The following is a 14,410-nucleotide window of genomic DNA, read 5'->3' on the forward strand; positions in this document are numbered from 1 at the left end:
TTCATACTTGTAAATAAAATTTATGCAATGATATAATGTTATAAATAAATAATTTTTATTTTGAACTCCTGAAATCCAAAGCTGTTCTAGGGTGAACGGGAATTTATTTTGTTGATACAAAGAAATGTTACAAGACATGGTTGGCCAATTACAATCCCTCTAATTCCAGCGCTGGACCCTGTTGACCTGACATAAATAACATGGTTGGCAAGGAACTTGTGGGTGATCTGAACCAATACACAACAACCCATGAAAAGAAAGGATACAATTCATGTAGGGATGAGGGCTAAAATCTGGGTCTTGATTCTTCCCATGCACATTTGAATTTCTCTGTAAATAGGAAGGTTTTGTGGACTGCATGGGTGCAGGCTGGTAACAGCAGAATCTAATATCTGAGCCACTTCAGCTGGGGGATATTGTCGTTCAGTACAAGTCTGCAAGTTTAACAACATTAATTCAATTCTGGTTAGTTTATTCTAAAAAACATTGTGCAATAAACATCTCGAAGTTGAAGTGTAAGATTAGGGATGGAACTACATAAGTTCAAAATGAGGCGATCACCAACATTAATTCAATTCTGGTTAGTTTATTCTAAAAAACATTGTGCAATAAACATCTCGAAGTTGAAGTGTAAGATTAGGGATGGAACTACATAAGTTCAAAATGAGGCGATCGCCCCCAAGAGAAGTATTCAAATGCTGTATTTGTCACCTCAACTTTTATATTGTCTCCTCTAATTTGCTAAAGTTGATTTTTCTTAGGGTGTTATACTTTCGCCCTCATTACTCATGTTTTTCAGTTATGTCTATGCGTAAGATGGTAAAATCATACAAACTAAGCACTCAAGCCAAAACCTCATGGAAGCATTTTTTTTTGTGTGACATGTACTAGACTCTGGTCTGGAGGATGACAAGGAACACAACTTTACGACTACAATCACACATGGGAAGTGGTGAGTTGTTACAGTTCATGTCTTAATTACCTGTATCATGAATAATGTAGCAACACAGGAAGTGATGAGGTCCGAAGGAATTTGAATATCAACTTTGTTGGAATCACGATGCCATTTTGGACCGGATGCATCATTGAAAGGCTCAGATGAACAGCAAAATGACCTATTCTGGTGATCAAAACTGCCATTCACTTGCTCCTGGGACTTGATCACAGGTAACCTAGAGTTGGTGGCCAACTGTTGATAATCGACACAATCCAATACCTGCCCAATCCGCACGAAAGCATCTTCACCTTCCTTCGTTGAAGATAAAGCCTGAAGTATACAACATCAAGTAGTGTTTTTAGAAGCATATAATCTGACACAATCCTTAAACAATGTTCCAATATACAATATGTTCCCCAGAGTCTCGAACAACGATTATATTAATTCTGATTTATGTCTAGTTGCACCATTTTAAGTTTGTGGTTTAAACCAACATTATATCATCTGCTCGGAAATAATGAGGCATTACTGGATCACAAACAATGAATCATTCGCAAGTACTTGGAAAAAAATCATGTTATGTATAATTCATAATGACTGCAAAAACAGAGAGGACACAGGATCCATAGGCTTCCATACCTGAATTGCAGCATCCACCATGGTATGTGCTTTAAGCCTGGATCCTTTGATAATTTCAACAACGGTTGACCCTAACACTTGAGTTAGAGAACTATCCAACGTACTGGGAAGGCCGTCATGAACATTGAATCTTACTTGGGGCTTCATCCATGGTGGCAGAGAGTCTCCTGTGTAAGTATTACGTTGCCTCAAATGAAGCAGTGCATTAGAAACCTGAAAAAAAAAAATCAATCATAAGTTGCTCCAATGTCAAGGCAGACTGTTCTACTAACAAATAATAATCCATGGAAGCCACATGCCTGTCCACTGGCTTCCTTTAGCTGTACAAGTACCATGGCGTAATGCTTCTTGAAAGCCTCTGAATTTTTTATGCAGTCTGCGTCATTTGGGTTTTCCATTATGTCACTATTTGCATTTCTAAGCTCCATTAACAATCTTTCCTGTAACAGTGCCTCAACAAAGTCAACAATAATGAAGAAGTTATATTTACATATCAGGACTGATGAATCCAAGTATCAAACAAAACACTAACAACAACAAATCACCAAAGTAGACAATATACATCATTGCACAAAATCAACTATTAATTTATGTTAACAGAAACCTTTTTATCTAGAGCACGTGTCAGCTCAGAAAGTGCATGAATGTCAGCTTCCTTCGCTTGATCATTTGGCATTATACAAGGTTGACTATACATAGTCTTTTGGGTACAAAGGTGATCAATGATGGCAGCCTTTGTTTCGGCAACAGAAGGGTTAACATCCCCCTGTAAGAAATTTTAATAAAATAAGAATCTGGACAAAGACGTATATATAAAAGATGGATGATAGAACAGAACCAAGACAATTTTATGGCTTTCTTTTGGCTGACTCTGAAGAATAAGAAAAAGCAGTTGGTGATTAAAATTTAAATCAAACCAGTTATTGCAGAGCGAGAAACTGTGGGATTGTGTGAAGGATTGTTCATAAATCACAAGTAAATAATTGAAAATATTACTATGAATCTCCCCTAAAAACTGTTCAAGCTAACTGTATTTCTTCCATAAGTAAAGAACAACAACCTGCAGTGGAAATATAATCTATTGGAATCTTCTTATCCTGCCAAACTTGGCCCAGGAAAATAATGAGATCATGCATTTTTTTTATAGGCAAATGTTAGTTGTTAGAAATGTTAGTAAATTAATCCCTCCTCCGGGTTAGAACCCGGGACCCTTCACCCTTCACCCCACCCAACCCTTATGTCCCTAGCTCTTACCACTTGAGCTATCCTTCGGGGACAATGAGATCATGCATAAATGGAACATACAAAACAAAAAGCATAAGCACCAAAAAGAATCTTATTTAAGAATCGGGAACGAGAAATTAAAAGGAACAGCCATTACATCAAGTACACAGTACTCTAAGGCTAGATAAGTATAGTTTTAAGTAGGCCTTTGAACATAAGTATTCTAGAAAATGCTTTGATTTTAAGTATAATATATAATCTAAGTATGCTGAGTACAATGATTCATGCATTTCTCAAATCTTCCAAACCCCTTAATCTCTACAGGAATAAGAAATCAAACCTTTTCCTGGCTAACCAAAGTACTTGAAGAGGCTGGTGCCTTCTCCACAGTTCCATTTGAAACACATGCCATGCACCCTCCAAAACTTGAATTTCCTTTCATTTGTGGTTCTTTATCCATACAAGGTACTTTAGCACCACCAAGTTGCCTCCTCAGAGCTTCTGGCATATTATCCAATGGGTTCAAAGGCATGCAATCAATGTCCTGCATCCAAACTGCCGCTCATTAAAAGTTCATAGAAGAAGTAGATAGTAGTTTCTTGTTTTCATAAGTATTAAGCCAATTTTCTTCAATTGGGAGAAGAAGAGAACTAAAATTTGATTTAATAGCATGTGCAATAGAAAGATATTTTATACATATCGAGGGAGAAAATTTCAATATTATTTGCAAATATCTCTTGAAAAATTGCTACAATATTTACAAAATAGCATGCTAATAAGAGATGATGTTACCTTGACAAATTCAACACCCAATTCAGGACGGTCAAACTGAACCCTGCACTTGTCATGGTCAACTGTAAGCACACTTCCATCATGAATCTCTCTTGTTTTTGAGTGAAGAGCAATCACCCGTTGTCCAACATATAAAGGTTTAGCTAAATCTGTCGGAAGTCCATCCTTGATACCAGTTCGCAGTTCAGTGTAGTGTTTCCTAACAGATTCTCGATACTGTTCAAGTTTTTGTCTTTCTTCATGAAGAAAATGTTCTGAAAACCTGCGAGGTTTTCCAAGAGAACTGCAAGAAACAAGTAAATGCTGTGTCAAACTCAAATATGCCCTTTTCCTATTTATATCTTACTGTTCACATGATTCAACAGTACAGCATACTGACAGCAAATGAATTTCATACCTTTTTATGACACTCCACTCAACTCGAGTTAGCCTTGGTATATTTCCTAGACCAACATGATTTAAGTACTCCATGAACTCCCTTTTGGAAAACCATGGATAATCAATTGCACTATAAAACCATTCAAACATACACCATCTGCGAGCCTTATAAGATGACAAGCAAGCAGAAACCTTTTCCTGCAAGTAATGATTACCTCCAATGAAAAAAATAATGCCTCTCCAAGCTTTAGAAAGCTTCATCTATTTAAATTTAGTGAAAGCTTTTTACCTTTAACAAACAGTATGCCGTTTCTCTATCATATCTGGGGTCAAAAAACTTGTCAAGTTCACTTTTCAGAGTGTTCTCAGAAGATTTCTCTTTAGGCATGCCCTTTTTCGGTAAACTCATCTTATGCCTGTTTCTTTGTTTAGTAGATAAACTTACTTCACTCACAAGTGGATTTTCTGCATCTGGTACTCTCAAATCTTTCTGGTCACTACACAGGGAACTTTCCGATGATCTGAATGACTTCAATCGTTTCGCAAGAGTGAAAACCTGATCAGTGTGTTTTCCTATAATTGCTGGTTTATTGTCTACATCTATAGCCTACACGACAAGCATCACACATCTATGATAAGTATAGTGATAAATTCATGCCAAGCATCTTTTGCCAATAAAAAAAAAAGCGATTTAATTTCTGTGACAATTTGACAAATAAGAAAGAAATATCTAACACCAATTTAAACATTCACAAGTCTTAAAATTGGACAGAAGACATCATTTATGGAACAATTGTTTTTTATAACTGATAAAATCACCCGATACTACTTCTCATCACAGTCTTTAAAATTCTAAAGGGAAAAAAAATTCTCAACAAAATTTGGATTTATTTACGCAAAAGTTCGCACTCTCTCCCTCTCTCTCTCTCTCCCCCCGCCCCCCACTCGAAACATTATAAATATAAATATTTTCAGTACCTGGTTATTCAAGGGATGACTTTCATTAGAATCAAGCTTTGTATGTGCTACCTGACAACCAAAATAATATATTTCCATCACTAGTTGATTAATTGATAAATATCACTGAATAAAGGTGAGAACAGAACTAATTCAGGAATACTTAGAAACATAAAAATACTACTAGATTGCAAATAACTTGGCCTTTCTAATTATATTATGATTTTCATAAGGGAGTACTGCCATTACTAGTAAAAATAATTTAAAAGAGAAGAATAGAAAGAGCAAAAATTCATCCCTGCAAGCTTGAATACCGTAATGGCTTTTTAAAAACCCATGACATGCAATTATACAGAACTATCCTCTTAGCTATTAAGCATGAAAACCTCATAAAGAAGGTCCGATATGGAAGCCTCATGTTAGAAACAAAAGAGTACTTTAAAATGACAATAGGCAACTTTCCCTCTGAGGTTGTCATGGCAGTCAATTTTAGAGTTCATGCTTCTCAGCGGCTTAGTATCCAGAACTAATGTATGAGATGGAGACAGAGGAAGCAGGACTTTCCAATTGTAAGATAAGCACAGTTTCAATGATATTACATCGCACATTGGTAATTGGTGAAACTCCATGATTTGGTACTAAAATTTAATAAAATAAGTAAATAGTAATAAACCATGATGCTACATCTCCAGCATTATCAATATCATCAAAACATATCATCTTAAAATCTTAATTTTCATTCCTAAAACCATATGACAAGCCGTAATAAATTCTATTTACCTTTGAAACCATGAGACCGCGCTTTCTTTTCAATGTTCTATCAGCAGAGGGAAGCTTTTCTTTTGATTCAAAGAAAGCCTTAGTATCAATTAGTGATTCCCTTCCAATTTTAGACTTTTTGGAGGCTGAAACGTCAACTCCGTGGACTGTATGAGCAAACTTTTGTTTTAAACCGGTGAGTTTACATTTATCTCTGTTTTGACTTGTTGATGTGCCACCAGGAAAAGCAGACTTTTCAATTTCGTCAGCATTCTTTCTTTCTTCTTTCAATAGGATAGATGATTCTAGATGGAAAAGGGTGACGAACAGTAATGAATAAAAATTTTTTTAGATAGAATAGAAAGCTTGGTGCTCCAAATGATGATTAGAGAAAGAAACATGAACAGCAGTAGCAACAAGAACATATATACTAGTTCAAGACTTCATGGTACTTAAGTTGAGGAGATAAAATGCAAAAACATCATCCCAGATCATAAGAAGTAAGAGGTTAGAAGTGTAACTAATTATGCCAATGGGAAGAAGTTGGAAACTGAATGCTTCTTTCTTGTACTCACATACTCTCAGTCTAATGCAGACTGGGCTATTAGATGGACACAAATGAGGCAAGTCAATCTAAAGTAAACGAATGAGCATAAATGCATGATAAATCACGTTGAACTGAAACTTTTACAAACTGAAATTTGTTCTAATTTGGCTATTACAGTGTGCATGAGTGCATTACACTATAAAATACATGAATAACTCCATTGTTACCAGATTCCATTTTAGACGTCGGTATCATTAGAGACAGATCAGCCAAAGTTTGCAAAGCATCCAACGCAGAGCTTTCATCTGATAAATTTTTTTGAACATAGTCACTAAATTGAGATGGTTTGCACAAACAATTTGCATAGATATGTCGCAGTTAAAAAAATTACCTCCAGAGAAAAGTTTCTTGCTTTTTTTCCTTTGACCTTTTAGAGAGGTGTGCTCTAGTCTTGCATTAGTATCCTTAGTATGAAACTTTTCCTTCAGCCTAAAACTAAGTCCTTCTTCAGTGCCACTACATGCTTCTCCACCATCATCAAGAAGATGGTTTCCAACAGTTTCCCTCTTTTCCTTTTTTCTATAAATTTTCTTCCCTTTCTGATGAACTTCAACAGTGCCTATGCCTTCCATGTTCATCTTGGAACTAGTATCTCTAGCATATTCTCCATTTTCAGCTCCCCTGCTCTCTACACTACCTTCCAAGCACTCTTCATCCACAGACGTATCATAAAACTTGCCTGTCTCTGACTCTTGGGGCTAGTAGACAAATAAGAAAATATTTACTTCAGATATCAAACATTGGAAAAACACGGTATGAAGACAAGAACGTGAACTACAAAGCTTGCCACAAGCTTATATTCAAATATTGATGTTTATTTACAAAATCAAAACTCATAATCTTTAGAAAAAATAATGCACCTAACAAAAATAAGCTAACGGAAGAACATACAGGAAAGTAGTTAACTACCATTCTTTCCCAGCTTTGAACAGGAAAGGACTTCTGCTCTGATCTTCTGTATGGCCTTTGAGAAACTTGGGGAGAGCTACCTCTTTGTGCAGCCTCGGTTAATGCCAGAGCTGCGACATGTGCAACTTCATCATCATTAGCATCCAAATCTGACTTCAGCCTTCTTTTATGCGGTGATACATAATTTTCCCTATCATTTTTCTTATAAGAGTAGTTAACTGGGATGCGAGGTGTCCTTTTCCCAACTGCTCGAGGTTGGCTGCCTGGTTAATTGAACAAAAATAAAAAGTTTCAATCAACTGTAGAATGTCATGTATTATCAAGTAGAATTAAAGAAGAACGGAAGTATTCAAGCTGCATGTGTCATGCTAAATTTCCAATGAAAATGCATTTGAGGGGGGGAAGGGGGTTCAAGGAGGGTCTAGTTTTGCCTAGTTTTAAATTAAGTTTGTTCTCAAATGCCAGACCACATCAAGAAAGTAGTGCAAAAATGAATTCCGCAGATCAATTTCTCTTCATAGCACGTAACATCCGCCGGACCACAAGCTTAATAAAGTGATGGTTCTAAATAGTGGCGGAACTGAACAGTAAGTTTGGAGGAGACAAAATATCATTAGATTCGATTAATTAAATGTATAATACTATATTATGCTCTAAAATTTAGCCTTGTAGAACAACTTTAGGTTCAAGTTTGAAAACAAGTTTATATCCCCATAGTTACATTGAGGGGATATAAATGTATTTTGATCATTGTACCAACATGTTTGGCAATTTTTTGTATAATCAATTGTGTCCAAACCTAAGTTTGAATATAAATGATAAGTGTAACTTTTGCATTTGGATTGAAAATTCACACAAGTTCTAATATAAAATTTTAGCATGTTTGAAAACATGCGTTGAAGTTCATCTCGACCGGAAAATTACGTACATGCGGACTTCCATATCCCATATGTGATTCTGATGTGCCATAATTTGAAAACATGCACTAAGTTTTTACAGAAAAAATTTCAAATATAAATCACTTCACATTAAACTTACACAAATTTATCTAAGATCAACTTTACAAATGCTCACACAAACACATACTAAGAAATACCGAAGGATACTATGAAAAATTATTTCACTAGAAATTGAGAACATAACTAATATTCAATATATATATGCTTTGGGGAGCAGTGGCTCCCCCTTGTCATAACTATGCTAAGCCCCTTGTTCTAAAAATCTAATTGAAGAACCAAAAAGAAACCTGACAAGAAACAGAAACAAGAATTAAGATACTGCATAGCAACAACCTTTCTGTCAAGAAAATATGATCAGGATATGTTTAGTGGTTTACTAGTACCAGAACAAAGTCCAAATATATAATTAAATATTTTGTAAGACTGTTTGTGCAGTTTTATTTTAATATTTCTTTTTAGGGGGGAGGCGGAGGCGGGAGATTCTTTCAATACTACAGTAGTATGTAGTACATTATATATAATGCTGCCACCTATCCTTTTGTGGTTAGTTATCCCTTTTTAATAACTTTTTTAAAAATAAAAGTGGGAATAACTGTATGTATATGAGAGAGGGAGCATTGAGTCCTCAGTACTACAGGTGCCCTGAAGATTTGCTCGTGGTGGTTGAGTTACAGATTAGTAATCATTATATTCTATAGGAGTGAAATTTGCCATCTTAACTATTAGTTTGTACTGTAGTTATGAATACTTTAGGCAGATATAACTTCAAGAACAAAAAGAGGCAAACCCGGTGCTATAAAGCTCCTGCTATGCACGAGGTCTAGTGAGGGGCCGGATCCACATTGTGGATCTAATGTAGGCAGCCTTACCTTGCATTTTTTGCAAGAGGCTGATTCCATGGCTCGAACGTGTGACCGCAAAGTCACATGGCAGCAACCTTACCTACCATTGCGCCGAGGCTTGCCTTCTCTTCTAGAAATTCAAATAAGATAAATTTTTGCTGTGAAAATAAAAGCAAAATTCTCTTTAAGAGGAGAAAGGGGACTATGAATGGAAAAAATCACCATCAAAGCGTCTTCTTTTCAATAAAGAGAGGCAACCATCATTTGAAACAATTTTTGATGGAGACTGGACAGAATCTTTTGAGGCACTAAGTTTATGTTTCCCACGCTTTCGTTTAACAGGTTTTTGAGCTCCTGGTGCATCATAGCTCTCCGCTTCACTATCACTCTCTTCCTGTGAATTTCCAGCGCAGAAAATCGATTCAGAAACAAATAATTGAAAATAATGAACTCCGCTGCTCTCAATTCAGAATAAATCAACTTTACCAAACACCAATAAGGCTTGAATCTGAACAAACTAAGATGAGAAAATCCATATTTAAGTATGAGTGATATAATTATAATGTCATGATAGTTGCTGAGCAAAATGAGAGGCAAACATTATATTATCAGGGACACAATTGACAATCCACTCAACAGCTTTTAAATTTAGTTATAAGTACAAATTTTCATCAGTCTGTCTGCAAGTTGAAATACTTCTGTTTTTCGAAAAGAAATTTTACTCCAAAAGCTGTTTCCAGAATTCAGATCGTGTACAGAAGAAAAAAAAGTAAAGTAAATCCTCCAAACAGATAGAAATCAGTAATAGAACAAACAATGGCAGGAAATTGGATTTGATAGAAAACAGTAATAGAACAAACAGGATTTGCCTCAGTGGAGGATACCTGTGGTTTAAACAAGAAAAAAAGGATTTAATACAACAGTCCCAAAAATACTATACAACTAAAATCATAAAGCATCCAGTTTCAGATCAAAATTTAACTTAACTTCGACCATACCAGCACATTATAGTGATCTGTCATCATTGCAATTAGGCCAACAACAGAAGCCGTCCCCTCTGGCAGAGATAGGTATGCCTGTAAATTGAAACTAGTAGTTTTAGTGATTCTTAAAACAAAAGAACAACACAACATTAATTAATTGGTTCATAATATCTAGAGTAAGCAATTTGCAATTAAGCATGGACTATATTTAATCAAACTCAGGCTTATAGAAGTTGCTTTGCGGGGGGTTTAATCATTATTCATTTGTCATTACAAGACGGTGAACTAACTACCATGGAGTAATATTCATTAGGCAATAATGTCTAGATTTAATAAGGAATGAGTAGAAGGGATGGTAAATGGAAGAGGAAGAACAAAAGTCTGAGAATCCATACATATACACCTGTGTTGCACGGGTACGGGTACGGTACCCGGTACGGGTACGGTATTGGGTACGCGGTACGCGATTTTTGAAAAAATGGGGGTACGGGTACGTTAGATATATATATATTTTTTTATACATAATATTTAAATATAAATAAATTATGCAAAAAAAAAATATATAACTAATTAAAATAAGGGGAATGCTAACTTACTCCCACTTGTTTTTTAGAAGGAGTAAGTTAGCACTCAACACCTTTTATTTAGGACAAAAATACCCACTCTCTCTTTTTTCAAAGCATTAGAAGTATGTGCCCCTTGGTAATTTTCCTAACCCTTCCCTGTTCTCTTTCCACCCCCCACGTCTACCTTTCCCACTTCCCCACTAAGATCTGTAACTTCAAAGAGTTCATCAATTAGAAAGGAGATATGCAGCTTGACCATCGTTCCTACTGTCTGAATTGCGTCGCACCGAACCACTACGTTGTCCGAACCTCGCCGCCGGAACCATCACGGTTGTGCCACCGCTCCGGCCTCCCTTACCGCGAGCTTCCCCTCTCGATCTGATTCTCAGCACCGCCATCGCAGGATGGTTGATGCGCCGCAGTCAAGAGGAGCCACCCTCGTCGTTCTCTTTTGTCCACACATATAACCTCCAAGCTCTCCAAGCAATGGAGTTATCTGTTTTAGATTGGATTGGAGATTGAAAATGAAGATTTAACCATTGACGGCAAGGTTTTGTGAAACGGGTACGTACCGGGTACGTACCATACGCGTACCCGTAGCGTATTCGTACCGGGTACGTACCCGGTACGGGTACGCAGCCCAACATCACGTACCCATGCTTCAGAGATATACACTAAACATCAATTAATCAGTTTATATGAAAATAATTGAAATTTAAAACGATTCAGCTGATGGGAAAAACATTAAATACACGAATAACACTGAAAACCAAAGACAGAGTATATATTTATGATGATTAGGTTCATGGTGTATAGCTACACTAGTACTAAAGTACCCGATTCATGTTGTAAAGAGCCTCCACCATTTCTGTAGATCTGTTACGTACAGCCACAGCCACCTAGAAATCCAAATAAACAGATAAGAATGGAGAATAATAACAACTCCAGTAACTAAGGTTAACAGCGATGATAACAATAGGAATCAAGAAGAACAAGCACATCTGTACTTAAATTTCCAATTGAGGAACGAAGATGACGGAATAAAAATACAGCAAACAACAAGCACACCTTCTTCCAGTCTTTTCCATACTTCCTGTACGCTTCATAAAACCGCTCTAGTTCTTCCTTATTCCATTGAGATCCCAATTTATTAGACAACTTTTTCTTCTGCATAACATAGAAGACAATGTTTGAAAAGTCAAGCTTTAAACAAGAGAAGATAATAATAATGGCCAGAGCAAGTAGAGTAACAGATGGGAATCAATAATACAAACTCTTACAAAGTGAAATACCTATAATAACACCCATAGTCCCATATCACATCTTAGAAGACCAAGAGTAACTCAACCCCAAAAGCTAACTTGTGGGGTGAAGAATTGCCAAAGTCTTTATAAGAACTATTCTAGGTTCTAGCCACATCTCTAGTTGATGTGGATTCTTAACATTACATATTAAATAAACCCAATATCTACAATTTTTTCTCATTTGAAAGCTTTTACCAAGCAGGATAGTGAGCAGCATTTTATCTGCCCCTGTCCAAAATTCCTTATTACATTCCCAACATAGAAATTATATCAAACCAACACGTACCCGTTGGTTTTTTTTGTTTGAGGTAACCCCCTCTTTCTCAGTAGAGACCTCATTCAAACTTGAAGACCGCTTATTCATACTTCTAGGTTTCCTTGTTGGTGCCATAAATCCTTTATCTGTCAGCACCAAGAAAAAGAGCAGCAACAAAAGCTCGGTTAAGAACTCATCCAGTGAACTGATCAATAGTGCAGAAAAGAATCATAACAGAAAATATTTTCTTCAGGAATACGTAATTAATGTTGATGTAAAAAGGTCATTGCAAAATCCTCATCCTTTTTACTTGGTCCGATGATAAACATTAAACACACACATGTAACCACTAACCACATGGTTGAGTGGAAAAATTGAAGGAAAAATTTAACATCATAACAGGCATTTTCGGTATACCCAAAATGGGACGACAAAGTCATAGCTGCTTTTATTTTCCCCCTTTCCTTTTAAATATAAGAGGTTCATAACATAAATAAAATTACATTTATACACGGAAAAAAAAATTTCCGCGCGTGAAAAAGGCCATTTATTCAACCAATAATCACATCTCTACACTGACATGGAAGCTTCTAATTGACCGGAAATGCCAACATCACACCATAACAAATCGAATCTGAAACACATAAACTCCGCCTAGTTCTCTCAATCGCTCCATGTTCGTTCGATCCAAACCATGCCTAAACACGAGCTAAATCTTAATAAAAGCAGTAAAAACTTCGAAATGATGCACCTGAAGAAGCAGTTCGAAGTCAACAAGCAGAAACTCGAGAAATTCAAAATCAATCCAGCTCATGAACTTCGAAGCACAACAAATTCTCACAATCTCAAGGTAAATCTCGCAATATTCTTCAGGCCAAAACAGAAACAATCAAACAACGCAACTTCTAACTTTTTTTTTGAAATTAACAAGGAAAAAAAGGCACATACATACAGGATAAGAAGCAAAAATAGAAAACCAGCAACATTATCAGCAAGAGCTATCTAGAAATGGAGAAATGCCAGATTTCTCGAAATGAACCAAATGTCAGTGGAAATTGAATTTTGGTTTGAAATTGAAAGACGAAATTGCAGATCGGAAACTGAAATTGACTCACCTTTGGAAACTGAAATGAGATCGATGAGAGAGAGAGAAGTAGTAGCAGGAGGTAGGGTTTAGAGAGAGAGAGAGGGAAGAAGAAGAAGAAGAGAAAGTAGTTACCGCGAAATATGAAGAGAGAAAGAAAGAAAGAAGAGTGCGTTTGGTTTTTGAGATATTGATATTTGTTTTGGACAGTGCGTGCAATGCATTCACACTGTGTTGTGTGTGTGTATCTAAGGTGGAAGATGGTGTAGGGGGGAAATACGCTACGCTTTCGTATTAACCTATCATGTGCCGTTGGGTTTCTTGGTGTGATGTATTGACGGTTCTGATTGCGTGTTTCGTTGGGGATCTCGAGTTTTTGCTGTAGAGGATTATTTTTGAAATTTTGGAAAGCCGTCACAAAACGTTTCTTACCCTAGGGTTTCACTTTCAGTTCAGTTATTTTCAGTTTTAAACTGACCAATCTCTCTCTTCAGATATATTACTGAATATATGTTTTTTTCTGAATAGGAAAGCTATAGTACTAAATATATGAATCTTTAAAATATTGAGTAAAGTACACTCACCCCCCTTAAGGTTTGTTAGAATTACACTCCACCCCATTCTTATCTAAAATCTACATCCCACCCCATTTTATATAGAGGCAAATTTAGTGACGAAAAATATTTTTCATTAATAATTAGTTATTATTTAAATTGTTAATCAATAATTTCAAAAAAAAAATCAATATAATCCAATAAATTTAAAAATGAAAACATCACAATCCTCCTCATTCTCTCAATCGCGTTTTTCCTCCGTAAATTCATAATGCAAATTATGCAATAGCACACCTGCCCGATTTACAAACCATATCTCGAACATAGTGAAACATGCTTGTGTTTTCATATTTGGTAATAATTCAATTTTAATCAAAATAATCTCTTTATACCTCCAATTTTCAAAATTGGGTTGTAGGCCAAAAAAGCAACACAAATGGGTGAAGAAAATAGAGAAACAAAATTATGAAAATATGAAGTGGATCTGAGGTTATTAGAGCCCAACGAGGCGGTGGAGCATCGTTTTTAACAAAATCCAACAATATCTAAGACCAACCGAGCGTTCACTCACAACTTCAAGGGGTGAAATTCACAAGAAGTAGTTGAACAAGTGGCTTTAGGGATGTGCGATTCACGTTCTGGGGTTCAGGTTGCAACAAA

The 14,410-nt window shown here is 36.1% G+C and overlaps 1 protein-coding gene across 7 annotated transcripts; it reads right to left on the reverse strand.

Annotated features, from left to right (window-relative positions):
• Positions 1-33: 33 nt before the first annotated feature.
• Positions 34-13,396, reverse strand: LOC130731183 (protein ALWAYS EARLY 2-like). 7 transcript variants are annotated; one of them, XM_057583395.1, is made up of 21 exons: positions 13,228-13,396; positions 12,864-12,979; positions 12,143-12,258; positions 11,621-11,719; positions 11,389-11,451; positions 10,002-10,079; positions 9,226-9,397; positions 7,203-7,465; positions 6,625-6,991; positions 6,461-6,538; positions 5,708-5,991; positions 4,949-4,999; positions 4,260-4,577; positions 3,990-4,168; positions 3,593-3,875; positions 3,141-3,344; positions 2,181-2,342; positions 1,876-2,028; positions 1,577-1,789; positions 983-1,267; positions 34-434 (listed from the first exon to the last, which is right to left on the reverse strand). In XM_057583395.1, exons 3-21 carry the CDS (start codon positions 12,245-12,247, stop codon positions 270-272), a joined length of 3,522 nt encoding a protein of 1,173 aa, XP_057439378.1. In that variant the 5' UTR covers positions 12,248-12,258; positions 12,864-12,979; positions 13,228-13,396; the 3' UTR covers positions 34-269. The 7 variants fall into 7 exon arrangements, with proteins under 7 accessions (XP_057439378.1, XP_057439377.1, XP_057439380.1 ...); XM_057583394.1 differs by lacking the exon at positions 13,228-13,396 and adding an exon at positions 13,065-13,083; XM_057583397.1 differs by lacking the exon at positions 12,864-12,979 and having other exon boundaries at positions 1,909-2,028; positions 13,228-13,395.
• Positions 13,397-14,410: the final 1,014 nt, after the last annotated feature.

The sequence above is a fragment of the Lotus japonicus genome, chromosome 1 (assembly GCF_012489685.1).
Source record: "Lotus japonicus ecotype B-129 chromosome 1, LjGifu_v1.2".
NCBI classification, from domain to species: domain Eukaryota; kingdom Viridiplantae; phylum Streptophyta; class Magnoliopsida; order Fabales; family Fabaceae; genus Lotus; species Lotus japonicus.